The sequence below is a fragment of the Bos mutus genome, chromosome 18 (genome assembly GCF_027580195.1).
Source record: "Bos mutus isolate GX-2022 chromosome 18, NWIPB_WYAK_1.1, whole genome shotgun sequence".
NCBI classification, from domain to species: domain Eukaryota; kingdom Metazoa; phylum Chordata; class Mammalia; order Artiodactyla; family Bovidae; genus Bos; species Bos mutus.
Genome location: NC_091634.1, coordinates 8,145,439 through 8,169,089, shown reverse-complemented (window position 1 = coordinate 8,169,089; position 23,651 = coordinate 8,145,439). Strand labels below are relative to the sequence as shown.

Here is a 23,651-nt window from a genome sequence, read left to right as displayed (position 1 = left end):
CAGTACCTGATGAGTACAGCTGCCCATGTCCCCTCCCCCAGCCCTTGGCAACCACCATTCTGCTTTCTTTTTCTGAGTCTGACTCTTCTATGTTCCTTATGTAAGTGAAATCACGCACTATTTGTTCCTCTGTCTGACTTATTTCACTAATATGAATGCCCTTCGAGTTCATCCGTATTTCATAGACCGTCTTTCTTCTTTAAGACTCAGTAATAATATCCCTCTGTTTGTATATATCACATTTTAAAAATCCATTTATCTAACATTCTCCAAGGTTAGGCTGTACGTGAGGCTAAAGCCATGTTTTAAATCGGGAGAAATCGGCAGGGAAGATATCCAAATTAATCTGAGGGAAGATAGGTGACTAAATTATAAATCTCAGTACCTAATAAAGAATGAGTTATACACTCAACATGCAGTGACCCCCCAAACAGAAAATACTGAGTTGAAAGGCAAGTTGATGAATGCATTATGCAGGACGCCATTTTTCTAGGTTTAAGAAGCCTCCATAAATTCAATATATTGTTTATGGTCAAACAGCACATACTAAGATAATAATGCCTGGTTGGAAATGATATACTTCAAGGTCGTCATAATAGTAAATTGTAGAGATACAGGCAATGGAAAGAGAAGGCGCCTTATCTGCTTTGTAACTTTATTTCTCAGTTTTATTTAAAAATTGACATAATTGGGGGGTAATCATTATATTATTTCTTTACCACTCTATAGGAATGAAATGAAATACGATAAACATTTTTAAAAAGTCGGATGCCACAAAGGGAATTAGGGGGTGCCTTGATGAATTTTAACAGTCAAGTTGTCAAATGCAGAGATTTGATCATTCAAAACACCACGATGAAATAATAGGTTTTATGCAATTACCCTCAGTCACTCACATGTATAAGGGCAGAAGAACAACTATCAATATCCATATAAGATCCGGAAGATTTAGAGCATTATTCCCACGCGAACAGCTCTTGAGGAAGGTCTGCCATCTTCTCCTGGAATAGTTTATCAAAGATTTCAGCTTGGGCCACCGTGAAGTAATTTTTCCAGTCCCCAGTCACACCTGATAAACATAAAAATAGAGACTCCGATCAGATCTAGGGTTTGGTCTCAAGACGCCACTACCCGTCTTCCTGGATCCATTGCTTTTCTTTTTAAAAGTGTATTGCTATTAAGTAGTACACGATACATTCTTACACCTTTTATTTTAAAAATTATTTATCTATTTATTTATGGCTGCGCTGGGTCACTGTGGCTCTTCCTGGCTTTCTCTAGTTGCGGCAGCTGGGGGCTACTCTCCAGGTGTGCTAGGACTTCTCACTGCAGTGGCTTCTCTTGTGGATCAGGAGCTCAGAGTGCATGGACTCAGTTGTCCAAGGCATGTGGGATTGTACCCTCTGTCCCCCGCGCTAGAGGCTGATTCTTAACGCCTGAACCACCAAGGAAGCCCTGGATCTATTTCTTCTGTCTGCTTGACATGGAAATCATAGCTAATAAAGCAGAATGACCAATGGTTTGTTTCTTTTTACTGCCTGGCAGTCATACCCATTTAGACTTCTGCCTGCTTGAAACAATTTCCCTTGTTCTCTTCTCTCCCAGTGTAAAATTTGTCGGCAATAATGCAATTCTATTTTCTGATATAACCAGTATTTAGCCACTTTTCGCAACCTCTATTTCTACCACCTACATCCAAGTTAACATCATTTCTCACCTGGATTATTGTATTAGAAATCTAACTGGTCTTTCTGGTTTTTAAAAAATTGTTTATTTGTGTTTATTTATTTGACTGTGCCATGTCTTAGTTGTGGCACTCGAGATCTTTGATCTTTGTTGTCACATGCAGGGTTTTTAGCTGTGGCGTTTGAAGTCTTGGTTGCAGCATGTGGGATCTAGTTGCCTGACCAGGGAAGGAACCCTGGCACCCTGCATTGGGAGATAGAGTATTGGCCACTGGACCACCACGGAAGTCCATTTCAGTTCTTCCTTGCATGAATCATATCCTCGATCTATTTGAACTCTAGGATTCTGGGAAAACAGGCTCCTCCCCTCTATGCTGTATATTCTGTTCATTCATCTTGAGTTCAAGGATATGGACATGATTAATTTCTCATCACAGCAGGCTTTATAATATCTGATAACAAGACAGGCTCTCAGCTACGTGAAAAGTCTTTCCTCTTTCCTTTCTCCAATTGAGCTATTCTTCATACGTTTGTGTTGTTGTTGAGGATATTTCTCTATGTTCAATCACCAGCAGTAACACAAACATGAACTTTCCCAATCCTGTCCTTATTTTCTGGGTCAGTCACAGCTAGCGATTTAGCAAGAATAGTGGATTAACCTGGCTACTGTTTGCAGAAGAGATATCTTCCGTGTTAAATTCTGAGAGAGAGAGTTTGAACGGCCTTGCATATAGGACTGATCACCATGCTATACCTGAAAACCTTTCTCCAAGCGCCTGCAGCCCACCTTAGTACTATAAAAAGAGACGCCCTCATAAGGGCTCACAAGAGACGTTTTCAAGTGATGAGCAATATAAGTTGATAAATTCAAACAGTCCCTACTCCCAACGGTTAGTACCCTGTTGTAAGCATAAGAATAACTTCTAGGGGGGAGGAGCCAAGATGGCGGAGGAGTAGGACGGGGAGAACACTTTCTCCCCCACAAATTCATCAAAAGAGCATTTAAACGTCGAGTAAATTCCACAAAACAACTTCTGAATGCCGGCAGAGGACATCAGGCACCCAGAAAAGCAACCCAACTCTTCGAAAGGAGGTAGGAAAAAATATTAAAAACAAACAAAAAAAGAGACAAAAGAGGGAGGGACGGAGTTCCGTCCTGGGAAGGGAATCTTAAAAAGAGAGAAGTTTCCAAACACCAGGAAACCTTCTCACTGCCGAATCTGTGCCGAGCTTTGGAAGCACAGAGGGCAACATAACAGGGAGGAAAAAATAAATAAACAATTAAAACTCGCAGATTGCGAGCCCTACGGTAACTCCCCCAGCGGAGAAGCAGCGCAGACGCCTGCATCCGCCATTAGCAACCCGGGGCTGGGCAGGGAGGCGCGGTGTGGGCTGCATCGCTGAGAGTAAGAATCTGGCCTGAATACCCTGAGCGCTATCTGAGCGAAATAATTTGGGCTAGCAAACCAGACTGTGGGATATCTACCACACGAAAAGCCAGCCCTAACCTAAGACCGCCAGGCCCGCGCACGGAACAAAGGACTGAACAGAGATAGCCAGCTGCAGACCTTCCCCCTCCGGTGACAGGCAGCCAGAGCCGGAAGGGGGCAATCGAAGCCCCAGAGAGACATTATCTATAAAACTGTAAGCAGGCTTCTTTGCTAACTAAAACTTCTTGGGGGTCTGGACGGTCAACATTTGCCTGAGAAGGTGCGCCGGTTTTACACCCAGATAACCGAGTGGCGGGGAGGCGATAAGTCGCAGCATTGGCGCTCGCCAAACACCTCATCACCTGAGCTGCTCGGACCTGGGAAGAGCACAAAACGCAGGCCCAACTGAGTCTGCGCCTCTGAGGACTACCCGAGTGCCTGAACCTGAGCGGCTTGGACCTGGGAGGTGCATGCAACCCAGGGCCGGCCTCGGATTGTTCCCGGCGGAACAACCTAGAGCCCGAGCAGTGTGGGCAGGGTGGCTACACGCCCCGTGATTGAGGGGCAGACCCAGGGTGGCTGAGGCACTGCGAGCCCACGCCAGTGTTATTTGTTTGCAGCATCCCTCCCTCCCTCCCCACAGTGCGACTGAACAAGTAAGCCTAAAAAAAAAAAAAAAGTGTCCTCCACCGTCCCCTTTGTGTCAGGGCGGAGACCAGATACTGAAGAAACTAGCAAACAGAAGAAGATATAACAGAGGGAAACGCCTTGGAAGCTACAGGCAATAGATCAAAACCCTGTGGTTACTACGGACTACATAGGAAGGGGCCTACAGATCTTGAGAAATATAAATCTGACCAAGGAACTAGCCAAAAATGAACTGAACCCACAACACCCACAAAAAAAAAAAAAAAAAAGTCCTAGATATATTTTTATTATTTTTACGATCATTCTTTTTTTTTTTTAATTAAAAAAATTTTTAAGTCCTCTATTGTTCCTTTAATTTTCACTTTTATAACCTATTACTTTGCAAAAAAAAAAAAAACCCTATTTTTTTTTCTCTTCAGCAAACTTCATATATATATATTTTATAATTTTTTGACCTTGTTTTTTTTTTTTTTTTGGGGTTTTTTTTTTGTTTTTTTTTTTTTTTTCTTCTTTTCTTTAACATTGTAATTTTGAAATTCCAAACTCTACTCTAGATTTTTAATTTTCGCTTTTGGTATATGTTATCAATTTTGTACCTATAGTTTTTTTATATAATTTCTGTGACTTTTTTTTTTCTTCTTCTCTGTTTCTTTCTCTTCTTCTTTTATATAACATTGTATATCTGAAATTCCAAACTTTACTCTAGATTTTTAATTTATGCTTTTTGGTATTTGATATCAATTTTGTACCTGTATTTTCTTTATAATTTTGTGACATTGTTCGTATTTGTTTGTTTGTTTTCTCTCTTTATTTTTTCTTCTTCTTCTTTTTTTTTTTTAACATTGTATTTTTGAAATTCCAAACTCTACTCTAGATTTTTAATTTTGCTTCCTGGTATTAGTTATCAATTTTGTACATGTACTTTCTTTATAATTTTCGTGACCTTGTTTGTTTTTGTTTGTTGCTTTTCTTTCTTTTCCTTCTTCTTTTCTTTAACATCGTATTTTTTGAATTCCAAACTCTACTCTAGATTTTTAATTTTTGCTTTCTGGTATTAGTTATCAATTTTGTACCTGTACTTTCTTTATAATTTTCACGACCTTGTTTGTTTTTGTTTGTTGTTCGTTTTTTCTCTTTTCTTTTCCTTCTTCTTTTCTTTAACATCGTATTTTTGAAATTCCAAACTCTACTCTAGATTTTTAATTTTTGCTTTTATGTATTTGTTACCAATTTTGTACCTTTAAGGACCCAATCTTCAGGACCCATTTTTCACTAGGGAGTGAGATTACTGGCTTGACTGCTCTCTCTCCCTTTGGACTCTCCTTTTTCTCCACCAGGTCGCCTGTGTCTCCTCCCTAACCCCTCTCTACTCTACCCAACTCTGTGAATTTCTGTGTGTTCCAGACGGTGGAGAACACTTAGGGAACTGATTACTGGCTGGATCTGTCTCCCTCCTTTTCATTCCCCCCTTTTATCCTTCTGGCCACCTCTGTTACCTTCCTCCTCCTTCTCTTCTCTGTATAACCCCGTGAACATCTCTGAGTGGTCCAGTTGTGGAGTGCACGTAAGGAAGTGACTACTGGCTAGCTCACTCTCTCCACTATTGATTCACCTCATCTCATTTGGGTCACCTCTAACTCCCTCCTCCCTCTTCTCTTCTCCATGTAACCCTGTGAACCTCTCTGAGTGACCCTCACTGTAGAGAAACTTTTCATCTTTAATGTAGATGTTTTATCAATGGTGCTGTATAGAAGGAGAAGTTTTGAAACTACTGTAAAAATAAGACCGATAACCGAAGCAGGAGACTTAAGTCCAAACCCTGACTCCAGGGAACTCCTGACTCCAAGGAACATTAATTGACAGGAGCTCATCAAATGCCTCCATACCGACACTGAAACCAAGCACCACACAAGGGCCAATAAGTTCCAGGGCAAGACATACCAAGCAAATTCTCCAGCAACAAAGGAACACAGCCCTGAGCTTCAAGATACAGGCTGCCCAAAGTCACCCCAAAACTATAGACATCTCATAACTCATTACTGGACATTTCATTGCACTCCAGAGAGAAGAAATACAGCTCCACCCACAGAACACCGACACAAGCTTCCCTAACCAGGAAACCTTGACAAGCCACCTGTACAAACCCACACACAGTGAGGAAAACGCCACAATAAAGAGAACTCCACAAACTGCCAGAATACAGAAAGGACACCCCAAACTCAGCAATTTAAACAAGATGAAGAGACAGAGGAATACTCAGCAGATAAAGGAACAGGATAAATGCCCACCAACCAAACAAAAGAGGAAGAGATAGGGAATCTACCTGATAAAGAATTCCGAATAATGATAGTGAAATTGATCCAAAATCTTGAAACTAAAATGGAATCACAGATAAATAGCCTGGAGACAAGGATTGAGAAGATGCAAGAAAGGTTTAACAAGGACCTAGAAGAAATAAAAAGAGTCAATATATAATGAATAATGCAATAAGTGAAATTAAAAACACTCTGGAGGCAACAAATAGTAGAATAACAGAGGCAGAAGACAGGATTAGTGAATTAGAAGATAGAATGGTAGAAATAAATGAATCAGAGAGGATAAAAGAAAAACGAATTAAAAGAAATGAGGACAATCTCAGAGACCTCCAGGACAATATTAAACGCTACAACATTCAAATCATAGGGTTCCAGAAGAAGAAGACAAAAAGAAAGACCATGAGAAAATACTTGAGGAGATAATAGTGGAAAACTTCCTAAAATGGGAAGGAAATAATCACCCAAGTACAAGAAACCCAGAGAGTCCCAAACAGGATAAACCCAAGGAGAAACACCCCAAGACACATATTAATCAAATTAACAAAGATCAAACACAAAGAACAAATATTAAAAGCAGCAAGGGAAAAAACAACAAATAACACACAAGGGAATTCCCATAAGGATAACAGCTGATCTTTCAATAGAAACTCTTCAAGCCAGGAGGGAATGGCAAGACATACTTAAAATGATGAAAGAAAATAACCTACAGCCCAGATTATTGTACCCAGCAAGGATCTCATTCAAGTATGAAGGAGAAATCAAAAGCTTTTCAGACAAGCAAAAGCTGAGAGAATTCTGCACCACCAAACCAGCTCTCCAACAAATACTAAAGGATATTCTCTAGACAGGAAACACAAAAACGGTGTATAAACTCAACCCAAAACAATAAAGTAAATGGCAACGGGATCATACTTATCAGTAATTACCTTAAACGTAAATGGGTTGAATGTCCCAACCAAAAGACAAAGACTGGCTGAATGGATACAAAAACAAGACCCCTACATATGTTGTCTACAAGAGACCCACCTCAAAACAGGGGACACATACAGACTGAAAGTGAAGGGCTGGAAAAAGATTTTCCATGCAAATAGGGACCAAAAGAAAGCAGGAGTAGCAATACTCATATCAGATAAAATAGACTTTAAAACAAAGGCTGTGAAGAGAGACAAAGAAGGTCACTACATAATGATCAAAGGATCAATCCAAGAAGAAGATATAACAATTATAAATATATATGCACCCAACACGGGAGCACCACAGTACGTAAGACAAATGCTAACAAGTATGAAAGGAGAAATTAACAATAACACAATAATAGTGGGAGACTTTAATACCCCACTTACACCTATGGATAGATCAACTAAACAGAAAATTAACAAGGAAACACAAACTTTAAACGATACAATAGACCAGTTAGACCTAATTGATATCTATACGACATTTCATCCCAAAACAATGAATTTCACTTTTTTCTCAAGCGCACATGGAACCTTCTCCAGGATAGATCACATCCTGGGCCATAAAGCTAGCCTTGGTAAATTCAAAAAAATAGAAATCATTCCAAGCATTTTTTCTGACCACAATGCAGTAAGATTAGATCTAAATTACAGGAGAAAAACTATTAAAAATTCCAAAATATGGAGGCTGAACAACACACTGCTGAATAACCAACAAATCACAGAAGAAATCAAAAAAGAAATCAAAATTTGCATAGAAACGAATGAAAATGAAAACACAACAACCCAAAACCTGTGGGACATGGTAAAAGCAGTCCTAAGGGGAAAGTTCATAGCAATACAGGCACACCTCAAGAAACAAGAAAAAGTCAAATAAATAACCTAACTCTACACCTAAAGCAACTAGAAAAGGAAGAAATGAAGAACCCCAGGGTTAGTAGAAGGAAAGAAATCTTAAAAATTAGAGCAGAAATAAATGCAAAAGAAACAAAAGAGACCATAGCAAAAATCAACAAAACCAAAAGCTGGTTCTTTGAAAGGATAAATAAAATTGACAAACCATTAGCCAGACTCATCAAGAAACAAAGGGAGAAAAATCAAATCAACAAAATTAGAAACGAAAATGGAGAGATCACAACAGACAACACAGAAATACAAAGGATCATAAGAGACTACTGTCAACAATTATATGCCAATAAAATGGACAACGTGGAAGAAATGGACAAATTCTTAGAAAAGTACAACTTTCCAAAACTGGACCAGGAAGAAATAGAAAATCTTAACAGACCCATCACAAGCATGGAAATTGAAACTGTAATCAAAAATCTTCCAGCAAACAAAAGCCCCGGTCCAGACGGCTTCACAGCTGAATTCTACCAAAAGTTTAGAGAAGAGCTAACACCTATCCTGCTCAAACTCTTCCAGAAAATTGCAGAGGAAGGTAAACTTCCAAACTCATTCTATGAGGCCACCACCACCCTAATACCAAAACCTGACAAAGATGCCACAAAAAAAGAAAACTACAGGCCAATATCACTGATGAACATAGATGCAAAAATCCTTAACAAAATTCTAGCAATCAAAATCCAACAACACATTAAAAAGATCATACACCATGATCAAGTGGGCTTTATCCCAGGGATGCAAGGATTCTTCAATATCCACAAATCAATCAATGTAATACACCACATTAACAAATTGAAAAATAAAAACCATATGATTATCTCAATAGATGCAGAGAAAGCCTTTGACAAAATTCAACATCCATTTATGATAAAAACTCTCCAGAAAGCAGGAATAGAAGGAACATACCTCAACATAATAAAAGCTATATATGACAAACCCACAGCAAACATTATCCTCAATGGTGAAAAATTGAAAGCATTTCCTCTAAAGTCAGGAATAAGACAAGGGTGCCCACTTTCACCATTACTATTCAACATAGTTTTGGAAGTTTTGGCCACAGCAATCAGAGCAGAAAAAGAAATAAAAGGAATCCAAATTGGAAAAGAAGAAGTAAAACTCTCACTATTTGCAGATGACATGATCCTCTACATAGAAAACCCTAAAGATTCCACCAGAAAATTACTAGAAATAATCAATGACTATAGTAAAGTTGCAGGATATAAAATCAACACACAGAAATCCCTTGCATTCCTATACACTAATAATGAGAAAACAGAAAGAGAAATTAAGGAAACAATTCCATTCACCATTGCAACGGAAAGAATAAAATACTTAGGAATATATCTACCTAAAGAAACTAAAGACCTATATATAGAAAAACTATAAAACACTGGTGAAAGAAATCAAAGAGGACACTAATAGATTGAGAAATATACCATGTTCATGGATTGGAAGAATCAATATAGTGAAAATGAGTATACTACCCAAAGCAATTTATAGATTCAACGCAATCCCTATCAAGCTACCAACAGTATTCTTCACAGAGCTAGAACAAATAATTTCACAATTTGTATGGAAATACAAAAAACCTCGAATAGCCAAAGTGATCTTGAGAAAGAAGAATGGAACTGGAGGAATCAACCTACCTGACTTCAGGCTCTACTACAAAGCCACAGTTATCAAGACAGTATGGTACTGGCACAAAGACAGAAATATTGATCAATGGAATAAAATAGAAAGCCCAGAGATAAATCCACACACATATGGACACCTTATCTTTGACAAAGGAGGCAAGAATATACAATGGATTAAAGACAATCTTTTAACAAGTGGTGCTGGGAAATCTGGTCAACCACTTGTAAAAGAATGAAACTGGACCACTTTCTAACACCATACACAAAAAATAAACTCAAAATGGATTAAAGATCTAAACGTAAGACCAGAAACTATAAAACTCCCAGAGGAGAACATAGGCAAAACACTCTCCGACATACATCACAGCAGGATCCTCTATGACCCACCTCCCAGAATATTGGAAATAAAAGCAAAAATAAACAAATGGGACCTAATTAACCTTAAAAGCTTCTGCACATCAAAGGAAACTATTAGCAAGGTGAAAAGACAGCCTTCAGAATGGGAGAAAATAATAGCAAATGAAGCAACCGACAAACAACTAATCTCAAAATTATACAAGCAACTCCTACAGCTCAACTCCAGAAAAATAAACGACCCAATCAAAAAATGGGCCAAAGAACTAAATAGACATTTCTCCAAAGAAGACATACAGATGGCTAACAAACACATGAAAAGATGCTCAACATCACTCATTATCAGCGAAATGCAAATCAAAACCACTATGAGGTACCATTTCACACCAGTCAGAATGGCTGCGATCCAAAAGTCTACAAATAATAAATGCTGGAGAGGGTGTGGAGAAAAGGGAACTCTCTTACACTGTTGGTGGGAATGCAAACTAGTACAGCCACTATGGAGAACAGTGTGAGATTCCTTAAAAAACTGGAAATAGAACTGCCTTATGATCCAGCAATCCCACTGCTGGGCATACACACTGAGGAAACCAGAAGGGAAAGAGACACGTGTACCCCAATGTTCATCGCAGCACTGTTTATAATAGCCAAGACATGGAAGCAACCTAGATGTCCATCAGCAGATGAATGGATAAGAAAGCTATGGTACATATACACAATGGAGTATTACTCAGCCATTAAAAGAATACATTTGAATCAGTTCTAATGAGGTGGATGAAACTGGAGCCTATTATACAGAGTGAAGTAAGCCAGAAGGAAAAACATAAATACAGTATACTAACGATATATATGGAATTTAGAAAGATGGTAACAATAACCCGGTGTATGAGACAGCAAAAGAGACACTGATGTATAGAACAGTCTTATGGACTCTGTGGGAGAGGGAGAGGGTGGGAAGATTTGGGAGAATGGCAATGAAACATGTAAAATATCATGTAGGAAACGAGTTGCCAGTCCAGGTTCGATGCACGATGCTGGATGCTTGGGGCTGGTGCACTGGGACGGCCCAGAGGGATGGTATGGGGAGGGAGGAGGGAGGAGGGTTCGGGATGGGGAACACATGTATACCTGTGGTGGATTCATTTTGATATTTGGCAAAACTAATACAATTATGTAAAGTTTAAAAATAAAATAAAATTAGGAAAAAAAAACGTAAAAAACAAAACAAAACAAAAAAGAATAACTTCTACATGTTTTGATCCATTTTAAAGGCATGTTTTCTTTTACCTTTCCTCAAAAGAAGTCCATTTTCCTCTAAATACTGACCCTTCAGGAGGGAAAAATTGGACATATTGTTTTCTTTCATGACTTGGAAAGAATTGTTTTTGAGGACTGAGTTCAGTTCTTCTGGTTCTAGCTTCTTGCCCAGGAATTGGCAGATCTTCTCCACAGTGCTCCTCGTGTCCTAGAAGAAGAGAAAATCTGAGAGATGATGTGAAAGAGCAAGAACATAGAGAAGGAGATGAGGGGGAGGAGACAGCAGAAAGAGGAGGGGGAGAGGGGAGAGGAAAAGAGGAAAGAAATGTAGAGATGTGTGTAGGGATAGAGTTGGGGGTGTCCAGAGAGATTGAGAGATTGACATTGACACATAGACACTGTTGATACCAAGTAAAGACTAGGTAACCTATGAGAACCTACTGTAGGGTACAGAGGACTCCAGCCAATGCTCTGTGGTGACCTAAATGGGAAGAAAATCCCCAAAGGGGACATATGTAAACGCTTAGCTGATTCACTTTGCTGTACAGCGAGCATTGTAAAGCGAGTGTGCATGTGTGCTCAGGTGTGTCCGATTCTCTGTGACCCCATGGACTGTAGCCCGCCAGACTCCTCTGTCCACAGGATTTTCCAGGCAAGAGCCTTGCAGTGGGTTACCATTTCCTCCTCCAGGGCATCTTCCCAACTCAGGGATTGAATGTGTGTCTCCTGGGGCTTCTGCACTGGCAGGCAGATTCTTTACCACTGAGCTAAAAATTTTAAGAAATAAAGTAAACAAACAAAAAATGACTTAGAGAACAATTGGGAAAAAAAAGATGGAAAGACCATGATGGATTTCCCAGTATAGTTGAATTCAGGACACCTTAATGGTTTTCCAAAGGGACTCTTTTCCAAAGAGACTTTAGAAGGGCTTCTAGACAATTATGAGCAGGATTAGGCAGGAGAGTTTCTGGGAGAATTTGACAAAAATTTAAGGAATTGATTTCAAGCGTTGGCTATGTGCCCAAATAATGCTGTTTTTCACAACTAACATTTGAATAACACAAGAGAGCTTTACCATGTCTTCTTATTTATTATCTCAATAATTAGTTCCTGGCCCATGATGCTGGGAGGTTATAAGAAAATGGGTTTTATAACCAGAAAGTCTTTGCTTTGAATCAGAGACTTTTCTCTTAGAGCTAAAATGCTTTGATTTTTTTTCTTTATTCCGTGAGCCTTCACTATGATCTAACAAGAGAAGACACAGCAGCAAAACATAAAAGAACAAAAGAACATCAAAAAAAGAAGGAAAAAGGAAAAAAGCAACACCGAACAAGCAAACAAAAATCACCCCCTCCCCCAGAAAAAAAAAAAAAAAAGAGAGAAAAGAAAACAATTTGCTGGGGTAAATTGTTATTTACAAAAGACTCCTTGGTAAAAAGGAAATTCGTGTGGACGCCGTAGAGGATTGAATAGAAGTAGCTGGAAGATGATGGAAAGTAATGTTTCTCAGATAGAAGCAAAAGCCAGTGTTTGTGTTATTTTTCTTTTCTCCAAGATACCACTAAGGGTTAAAGTTCTTCTCTCTGTGATTTCATCACCTTTATCGGTTTTGAGTTTCATATGCCCACTTTTCCTGCCTATTACTGCTCAGTTCAGTACTTGGCCTTAGAGTAATCATACTGATTGATTTTACGACTTAAGTTTTCCCCTACCATCTGGGGTACATACTGGGATGTCATCTGGGATGTCAGACAGCTGAACACGTCTCTGGAACCCAGCTTGCTTCTACGCGTTCCCATCTTCTTTCTCAGACCCCTCTCACTGCTAGGTTATCAGCAGCACCAAGGGATATACCTCTAGAAATGATAGAACCAGTGACCAGTGTGAGCACAAACCACTATACTCTGCCTCAGTAGATGGAAAAAGCCCTTTAGATATTGTTCAGTTCAGTTCAGTCACTCAATCATGTCCAACTCTTTGCGACCCCATGGACTGCAGCATGCCAGGCTTCCCTGTCCATCACCAACTCCCGGAGCTTGCTCAGACTCATGTCCATCGAGTCGGTGATGCCATCCAACCATCTCATCCTCTGTCATCCCCTTCTCCTCCTGCCTTCAATCTTTCCCAGCATCAGGGTCTTTTCCAATGAGTCAGTTCTTGGATGTTGTAAGGTGAGATGAAGAAGACGTGATGAAAGAGAGCATGGCGTTTGACCAGAAGCAGGGCAATGAGGACCAGATGGCTAAGTTCTCAAGTCTAATGACCATGCACAGGCTAAAGAAGGGAGGGAAGTTAGAGGGCGTGAAGATGAGAAAGAGTCTGCTGATTATAAGAGCAATTTTTACCCATTTCATCTCTTCATAACTCAGTACCAGGAAGTTCTCCTTGTCTCTCATGGACATCCAGCCCCGAATGTGGTCGAACCACGATCCAAATGGCACTGCATACAGAAGAGGTAGGAAGAGTGAGTAGATGACACACGGAAAGAAAACAGGATCCATATATATGTTCCCTCTGTGGACATAATTGCTAGCACAATGTAGGGCACATTTATGCTTGTTGTAACTAGTATCCAGTATCAGGCATTAGCCCTTTAAAAAGCCTAGGACTTCCCTGGTGGCGCAGTGGGTAAGAATCGGCCTGCCAGTGCAGGGGATGAGGGTTTGATCCCTGGACCAGGAAGATTCCCCATGACCTGGAGCAACTGAGGCCACGCGCCATGACTACCAAAGCCCACACACCTAGATACCATGCTCCACAACAAAGACAAGCCACCGCAATGAGAAGCTCACACACTGCAACTAGAGAGCAGCCCCTCTCACCACAGCTAAAGCCCGAGCAAAGCAATGAAGATCAAGCATAGCCAAAAATAAATAAACAAAAAATTTAGAAACCAAATAAAATAAGACAAGGCTAGTTCACTTGGTTTGTCCTGTGGTCATGTATGGATGTGAGAGTTGGACTGTGAAGTAGGCTGAGCGCCCAAGAATTGACGCTTTTGAACTGTGGTGTTGGAGAAGACTCTTGAGAGTCCCTTGGACTGCAAGGAGATCCAACCAATCCATTCTGAAGGAGATCAGCCCTGGGATTTCTTTGGAAGGAATGATGCTAAAGCTGAAACTCCAGTACTTTGGCCACCTCATGCAAAGAGTTGACTCATTGGAAAAGACTCTGATGCTGGGAAGGATTGGGGGCAGGAGGAGAAGGGGACAATAGAGGATGAGATGGCTGGATGGTATCACTGACTCGATGGACCTGAGTCTCAGTGAACTCTAGGAGTTGGTGATGGACAGGGAGGCCTGGTGTGCTGCGATTCATGGGGTTGCAAAGAGTCGGACACGACTGAGTGACTGATCTGATCTGATGTATATGAAAGCTTTTCTACTATGCTTGATAAAGGCTTGGGAAAGAACATCAAAAAAAAGGAAGAGATGGAAAAATTGGAAAACATAAACTAAATGAAATGGGATCACCGAATATGAAATAGAAAAAGTGAAACAAGCTAGATAAAAGATCAGCATAAAATCCAGTTGTTTTTAAACATGGTTGCTTATTAGAAACATCTGGAGCTTTGGACAAAAAAGGCAAAACTTGGGCATTTGTATTTTTCAGAAAATTTCAAGATAATTCTAATATGTATCTTGATTTTAAAAAGTGATGACAGGTTTTTCTATTAAATGGTAGTTTTGGTGATACAGAATTCTATTATTTTGTTAATCAATCATGATGCAATGGTGTTAAGTGACTAATAGTTACATAATCACAATAATAAAAGATATTTATTAGTTTTTCACAATCAATAGCCAGACAAAAAGTAAAAGACAATTAAAATTGCAACCCATAATGGAAGTGTGATTAACTCAACCATATAAAATAATTATGTACAATTGGGGTGGTTAAGTAGAGTGATGTGGTAAGTGGAAGTGCATATATGCACGTTTTCCTCCAATCAGTCAGTCTATATCTTTTGGTTGGTGCATTTAATCCATTTACATGTAAGTTAATTATTGATATGTATGATCCTATTACCATTTTCTTAATTGTTTCAGGTGTATTTGGTTTAGGTCTTTCCCTTCTCTTGTGTTTCCTGCCTAGAAAAGTTCCTTTAGCATTTGTTGTAAAGTTGGTTTGGTGGTGCTGAATTCTCTTAACTTTTGCTTGTCTGGAAAGCTTTTGATTTCTCCATCAAATCTGAATGAGAGTCACGTTGGGTAGAGTGTTCTTGGTAGTCAGTTCTTCCCTTTCATCACTTTAAATATATCGTGCCATTCCCTTCTGGCTTGTAGAGTTTCTGTTGAGAGATCAGCTGATAAACCTGATGGGCTCTCCCTTATATGTCATTTGTCATTTTCCCTTGTTGCTTTTAATATTTGATCTTTGTCCTTAATTTTTGTCAGCTTGATTACTCTGTGTCTCAGTGGGTTCCTCTTTGGGTTTATCCTGCTGGAACTCTCTGAGCTTCCTGGACTTGGTTGACTATTTATGAAGTTTTCAGCTATTATCTCTTTAACTATTTTCTTGGGTCCTTTCTCTCTTTTTCTTCTGGGACCCCTATAATGCAAATGTTGGTGCCTTTAATGTTGTCCCAGAGGCTTCTTCAGCTGTCTTCATTTTCTTTTTTTCATTCTTTTTTCTATAGTCTGTTCCGTGGCAGTGATTTCCACCGTTCTGTCCTCCAGGTCACTTATTCATTCTTCTGCCTCAGTTATTCTGCTACTGATTCCTTCCAGTGTATTATTCCTCTCTGTTTGTGTCTTGCTCTGGTGGACAGAGCCTCTCTCAGTAAAGCTTTAATCCAATCGTCAGCTAATGGGTGGAGTTGCTGTTAGCTGCTTGGCAACCCACTCCAGTTTTCTTGCCTGGAGAATTCTATGGCCAGAGGAGCCCAGCAGGCTACAGTCCATGGGGTCGCAAAGAGTTGGACACGGCTGAGCGACTAACACTACCATGTCTGAGCCTTTCTTTCTTTTTTAAAAAAATATTTATTTGCTTGTCTGGGCTGGGTCTGGGATGTTTGATCTTCATCTCGGGAGTTGCAATTACTCAGCCCACGTGCCACAACTACTGAAGTTCGAGCACCCTAGAGCCCCAGCTCCACAACGGGAGAAGCCACTGCAATGAGAAGCCCGTGTGCTGCAATGAAGAGTAGCCCTTACTCTCAGCAACCAGAGAAAAGCCCGTGCAGCCATGAAGGCCCAATGTGGCCAAAAATACATAAATAAAGGAATAAAGAAGATGAATCTGAAAAATGGTGAAAAGTCAGGATTATATTGTCCAGAAAGCCAATGAAAGCTGACTTTCAGAAAGTCATAGATTAGGAGAGTAGAGGAAAGAACATGAGTGCTCGGTGCTAATATTAGATCCTGAAGACTCAGAAAATAGCTAGGATAGTTTCTGATGGGGCAAAAAGGCTGGTTGAGGTTCTGCTGCTCTACAAGTCAGTATGTGGATTTAGAAAATCTGGCTTCCAGTGGTGATGGAGATACTCAAGGCTTGGGAAGATGTAGAGATGTCAGGTTGTGTTTAAAAGAAAAAAAAAAAGAGGTCTGATGAAAGACTCTGGCAACCCCTAGCTTTCATATTTTACATTCACTCACTGTTTCCTTGGATGAACCATTCAAAGTATTGTTCCAGTGACTGTGGTCTCTTAACAAATTTTGCACTCTTCCAGAAAAAATAACCAGACACAAACACATCTCTGGGATTTCGGACAAGGTAGATCACCTGAAAGAGAAAAATAGGATAATGAAAAATCAAGTCATTTTCTAACCTTTTTTCCCCCAACCTTCTTGATTTTCATAAAAATGGAGAAAAAGCCAAAGAATTCCCTGGTGGTCCAGTGGTTAAGATTCTGTGCTTCCACTGCAGGGGGTGTGGGTTTGATCCCTAGTCAGTGAAATAGGATCCCACCTGCTGTGTGATACAGCCAAACAAACAAACCAAAGTACCAGCTGGATATAGGAACACAGAGGGGTGAGAAAAACCACTCATGAAGGCAGAGTAACCACCCTGAATTTAGGCATTGATGTAAGCATGCTGCTTCTCAAATGAGCAACTTTCTGGTGCTTCTACATAAATGGCAGGAGGTATTTATTTAATTAAGACTGGCTAATTATTATTATTATTTTTTAGAGCAACAAAGGAGGATTATTCAGGGTATGATACAGTTATAAATCCTAGTTCGACTTTAAATGTGGTTTTCTAAGATTTTGGCATTATTGTTTCCCCTGGTCTCTGGCTTACACCTGGCTAGCATACCTACAGAATGGTCTACACATTTGTATTCCAGTATGGTTGTGTTACCATCAAATATAGACTCCCAGGTCCTACCCCATACCTACTGAATACAACTGCATTTCAATCAGATCTCCAAGAGATTCCTAGGCAAATTAAAGTTTAACAAGCATTGCTCAAGCCTATCTTTATTTTATATTTTTGTTTTTTGGCTGCACCCCATGGCATGCAGAGCTTCCCCGACCAGGGACTGAACTTGTGTCCCCTGCATTGGGGCTTTCCTGCTGGCTCAACAGTAAATAATCCATTTGCAATGTAGGAGACACAGGAGATGCAGCTTCGATCCCTGGCTTTGGAAGATCCCCCGGAGGAGGGCATGGCAACCCACTCCAGTATTCTTGCCTGGAGAATCTCAGGGACGAGGAGCCTGGTGGGTTACAGTCCATGGGGTTGAAAAGAGTTGGACATGACTTAAACAACAGAGCACCACTGGCCCACCGGGGAAGCCCTGATGAAGACTGTCTTGACTGCTGTACACTGACCTTGGCCTTGGATTTGAAGAAAGACTTGGGGAAGAGTTGGATGGGGAGGTGAGAACTGATGAGACGTGGGCCTTCCTTCTCCTTTAGTAATTCATACCCATGCTTAGTCTCTACCCAGGGGGAGCGGTCCCAAATGGGCTCAGATTGGACCCACTTGGGATCCCCTTGGAGTAAATCAGGCAGACAGTTTCAATCAACCAGTTCGTTCCTAGATAAAGAAAGGAAAACCATGATCAATCATTTTAATCTGACTCTAAAAAATTCTCATAAGGTATATAGATCATAAAAGGTGCCATCTTAACCATCTTTAAATTACAGTTCAGTTGTTGTTTAGCCACTCAGTTATATCCAACTCCTTTTGCAACCCCATGGACTGTAGCACTCCAGGCTCCTCTGTCCATGGGATTTTCCAGGCAAGAATACTGGAGTGGCAGCTATTAAATAGAATGCATTTGAATCAGTTCTAGTGAGGTGGATGAAACTGGAGTCTATTATACAGAGTGAAGTAAGTTAGAAAGAAAAACACCAATATAGTACATTAACGCATATATATGGAATTTAGAAAGATGATAACAATGACCCTATATACCAGATAGCAAAAGAGACACAGATGTAAAGAACAGACTTTTGGACTCTGTGGGAGAAGGCAAGGGTGGAATGATTTGAGAGAATAGCATTGAAACATGTATATTAACATATGTGAAATAGATTGACAGTCCAGGGTTGATGCATGAGACAGGGTGCTCAGGGCTGGTGCACTGGGATGACCTAGAGGGATGGGACTGGGAGGGAGGTGGAAAGGGGGGTGCTCAGGATGGGGAACACATGTACACCCATGGCTGATTCATGTGAATGCATGGCAAAACCACCACAATATTGCAAAGTAATCAGCCTCCAATTAAACTAAATAAATTAATTTTAAACAATAAAGAAAAAAAAGAATACTGGAGTGGGTTGCCATTTCCTTCTCCAGGGGATCTTCCCGACCCAGGGATCATACCCACGTCTCCTGCATAGGCAGGCGGACTCTTTACCACTGAGCCACCAGGCACCCCTGTACAGCTCTGTAGGGCTAAATATATTTACATGGTTATGCAAACAATCTGCAGAACTTTTCCATCTTGCACAGCTGAACCTCTTGCCCATTAAATAACAACTTCCTATTTTCTTCTCCTTCCTGGCAACCATTCCACTTTTTGTTTCTGATACCTCATTTAAGTGGAGTCATACATACCATGCAGAGCTTGGTGGCTCAGATGATAAAATATCTGCCTGCAATGCAGAAGACCCGGGTTTGATCCCTGGGTCGGGAAGATCCGCTGGAGAAGGGAATGGCTACAAACTACAGCATTCTTGCCTGGAGAATTCCATGGACAGAGGAGCCTGAAGTGCTAGAGTCTATGGGATCACGAAGAATCAGACACAACTGGGTGACTAAAACTTTCACTTCACTCCATACATACTATGTCTTCATAGTTTATCGGTGTTGTAGCAAGTGTCAGAGCTCCATTCCTTTCTAAGGCTGAATAATATTCTCAATATGTGGATAGTAATTTATGTTTACCCATTCATCTGTCAATGGACCTTTGGGTTGCTTCTATGCTTTGGCTATTTGCTTAAATCCTTTGAACATGTTCCCATTGCTCTTGGCCTTTGAACAGATTCCCATTGCCCTTGGCTCATCATTACCACAGCACTTCTGATGACTTCAGCCTTGCTTCTTGCCCAATCACAGTCCCTCTATGACCCCACCCCTCATAGATATATGATCCACATCCTTTCAGTTCAGTAAATTTATCAAGTTCTTTTCCAATTCCTGATCACTATCCATGCTGATACCTTTACTGGAAAATCTCTCCTTTTTGAAAAGTTATATTTATTTATGCATTTATTTTTGGCTGGGTCTTGCTGTACTTGGGCTTTCTCCAGCTGGGGTGAGCAGGGGGCGACTCTCTAGTTGTGATGCTCGGGCTTCTCATTGCAGTGACTTCTCCTGTTGCAGAGCATGGGCTCTAGACCGGCAGGCTACAGTAGTTGTGGCACACGGGCATAATTGCTCCACAGCATGGAGGATCTTCCTGGACCAGGGTTTGAACCCATGTCCCCTGCATTGGCAGGCAGATTGTTACCCACTGGACCATCAGGGAAGTCCTGGAAAATATCTCTTTTCATGAAATAATTTCACATTCACTCTTTTTTGAAGAAAGAAAAACATTTTATTTTCCTGCTGCTAATTCATTCCTTTTTCTAAAAAAAAGTGATTTATTTATTGTATTATTTAAGGCTGTGCTGAGTCTTCATTGCTGCACATGGGCTTTCTTGCAGTGAGCAGGGGCTACTGAGAAGCCTTCTCATTGCAGTGGCTTCTTTTCTTGTGAAGCACAGGCTCTGGGCACATGGGCTTCAGCAGTTGTGGCTTGTGGGCCCTAGAGCACGGCTCAGTAGCTGTGGTGTACAGGCTGAGTTGCACCACAGGATGTGGAATCTTCCCTGACCAGGGATCAAACAGCGAAGCCCCGCGTTCACTCTTTTTGATCTCAATTTAGATGTCATTTCTTCTACTTTGCTTTTTGGCTGAGGTAGTTATGTTTTATTCCCTACCCAAGCCCTCCCACTTTATTTTATTGACTTATTGCTAACAAATTAAAGACGTATATATTTAACACCCTCAGTTCAAAAATAGTAGGGGCAACCTGGCAAGACTAAACTCTCCATTGCTCCATTATATTATACAAATAATGCTTGTTTCTGCTAGCAGGGAGCTTATTGTCTCTTTCATATAAAGCAGAAATAGGGCATCCCTGGGGCTCAGTGGTAAAGAATCCGCCTGCCAATGCAGGAGAAATGGGTTCGATCCCTGACCCGGGAAGATCCCACAGGCAGTGGGGCAACTGCCCGTGCGCTGTAACTACTGAGCTATGAGTCACAACTACTGAAACCCTAGAACCCAGGCTCCACAACAAGAGAAGTTACCTCTAGAGAAGCCCTCACACTGCAACTAGAGAAGGCCCACAGAGCAATGAAAACGTAACACAGTCCAAAATAAACCAATAGTTGCTGAGAGCCACCATGGGAGATCCCACCCATGACAAAGGTCATGCAGAAGAGACCTGACAGGCAAAGGCGGATCAGGCCTCAAGGGACCCCCTAAATCTGCTCGAACATCTACCCCAAAACCAAAATCTGTCTACTGTTTATTATATTATGTTTTTCACCAACTCTTCTGACATTAACAGGGGGCTATCCCCGACCACCTTTCTCTGAAAAAAATCAACTTAGGACTTTAGTTAATAGACATGATAAAAATATTTCAATTCAAACCCCTCTGTTGACATTCTAGCTTGCCTGACAGGTTTATCCATACTCTTGCAATTAACACACATGATTGTTCACAACTCCCCAACCTTAAAAGACATGAGAAGCCAAAACATTCTAAAAGTCCTAATAAACATAGAGTCCTTTAAGAGATAAAAAATTATTAAAATAGATAGTACTGGTAAAGGGTTTCATTGTTGAGCCAATGCTTGCTGCCAAGTTCCCATATCCCTTATCCATTGTACACCTGGGAGTACATTAGTTAACATAGTTGAAATGTAACCTTAGAATTAACCACATCAGACCTTTGAGCTAATTGGTTCTTTCTTTGTTATGACCCATTGGACCTTTGCTCTGTGAAAATGTAACTCTGTTTAACACTTTCTGAGGCTGACATAGATTACAAATATTAAAAAAAAAAAACACTTCAAAAAAAATAAGTTTTCTGGTTGAACAGGCTTTATCAAAAAAGGGTCATAAAATGTCCACAGGCCTCCAAGGCCAAAAGATATTGTACACAACACTGTTTATAAAAAAGATATACAAAAAAATCCTGGTTTTGACAAAGACAAAACAGATGTAATGTTTGGGCTGACTCGGTATGACTTTGCATCTTTCATTTCCCTCTATGTACAAGTCAAGATATAAAAGTTCCTTTTAAAAATAAAGTTATGGGCCTCGCTCACCGAAGCTTGGTCTCCCGGTGTCATTCTTTTTTTCCTTTTGCCTCCTTTTCTTTCTCTGTTCTTCTTTCAGGATGACTCCTTGGAACACAGAAGCTTTATTGGCTTTCTGTGTTAATCAAAGAAGATCAAGTGTCTTTCTCTTCTCTTTATTCTTTCTCCTTTATTCTCTTATCGTTCGACCCCAGACTATCAGGTTTCAATCCATTATAAGGCCCGTGTCATCTCTCTCTCACCGACGCCATCTTTCCTGAGGGTACCCTAGGATCCTGCTGGGGCTGGACCCCGACAAGTGGTGCCCAACGAGGGGCCCCGAAGATAAGTCTCCCCATTGTTCAGTTTTTTGGGACGGCTAGGACCCCACTCAGGGTGCTGCAGACCCCTCTACATAAGATAGGTAGGGTGAGAAGGAGTGGGTAGTGGAATCTTTTCGCACTAACAGAAGTAAACAAGATAATAAATTTTCTGACATAGGTAACTCTAAAACTAAAAAACAAAAACTCTTTATACAAGTAATCTTAAAACTGTTAGACAAAAGAGGAATTAAGGTTAAGAAAACTAATGTTCAATCCTTTTTTACATTTAAACAAAAACAGTGTCCGCTGCGCCTGAGCACCCTGGCGAGCTCCCTCTGCCTCTACCCAAACCTTTAAAAATTTATTACACTTTACATGGCCCCCAAAAAAAGTCCCCACTGATACATTTTCTTTATAAAACATGATTAGAGACGCTTTAAATCCTGCTCATAAATCTAAAGGGTAAATAATTTGAGATTATAATGCAGGACGGTTAAGATTGTACCTGTGAGTGGCCGACAAGTTTACAAAAAAAAACACAAAACCCAAAAAAGAAAAAAACAACAGTCATAGAGGGCCACACACACACACAAAAAAGAAAGAAAGAAAGAAAAAGAAAAAAAAAGAAAAAAGAAAAAGAGATTATAAGGGGAGAGAGAGATGGGGTGAGACAGCAGGAAAAAAAAAAGAGAGAGAGATAGAGACTTAAAAAAAAAAAAAAAAACTCTGTGAGTCCCAGAAAAAACTAGAGAAAAACAGAAAAGACTGAAAAAAAAAAAGTGATATGGGGGGTGGGGTGCTGCAAAAAAAAAAAAAAAAAAAAAAAGGAGAGAGACTGAAAAAGACAAGAGATTCAAACGCCAGAGACACAGAGACAACAGGTGAGACTGGAAAAAAAGAGACAAGATAAAAAAAAGATAAAAAGTTTTTTAAACAAAAAAACTTTTAAAACAGACGCGTACACAATATATAAAATGTGCTCCTTAAAAAAAAAACCCTCAGGGGTGCCTCACCCAGACTAAAAAAAAAGCAAAACGGTAACGAGACTTGACACCAATATTAACCCCTGACGTGCCAGTTACTCCAATTCCAACGGGAGTGGCTGGCCCCCTACCTGAGGACATTGTAAAATTTGTGCTGAGGCGTAGCTCGCTTTCTTTTCAAAAAATTTCGGTGGTGCCTGGTATAATAAGTTCTAATTATATTGAAAAAATTAAAGTTTTGATCTCACCGCCTACCAAAACTGTACAAATTAATAAAGGCCAAAAATTCTCACAAAATTCTCCATCAAAATACAGCTGGTTTAAGGTATAAATTTCATACCCCGGCCAGATGTGTTTGTTGCTAACTTGTGAGAGAAGATATGTTTGTATTTTTCCTCAAGACACAGATTCTC

General features: G+C 40.2%; 1 protein-coding gene across 1 annotated transcript; it reads right to left on the bottom strand.

Annotated features, from left to right (window-relative positions):
• Positions 1-798: 798 nt before the first annotated feature.
• LOC102269085 (sulfotransferase 2A1) lies at positions 799-22,291 on the bottom strand. The gene is given in 8 exon segments (XM_070386720.1): positions 799-1,069; positions 11,216-11,393; positions 13,531-13,625; positions 16,783-16,909; positions 17,962-18,128; positions 18,131-18,169; positions 20,935-20,959; positions 22,196-22,291. Coding segments are annotated over 8 exon segments (840 nt in total). The 3' UTR covers positions 799-956.
• Between the last annotated feature and the right edge of the window lie 1,360 nt (positions 22,292-23,651).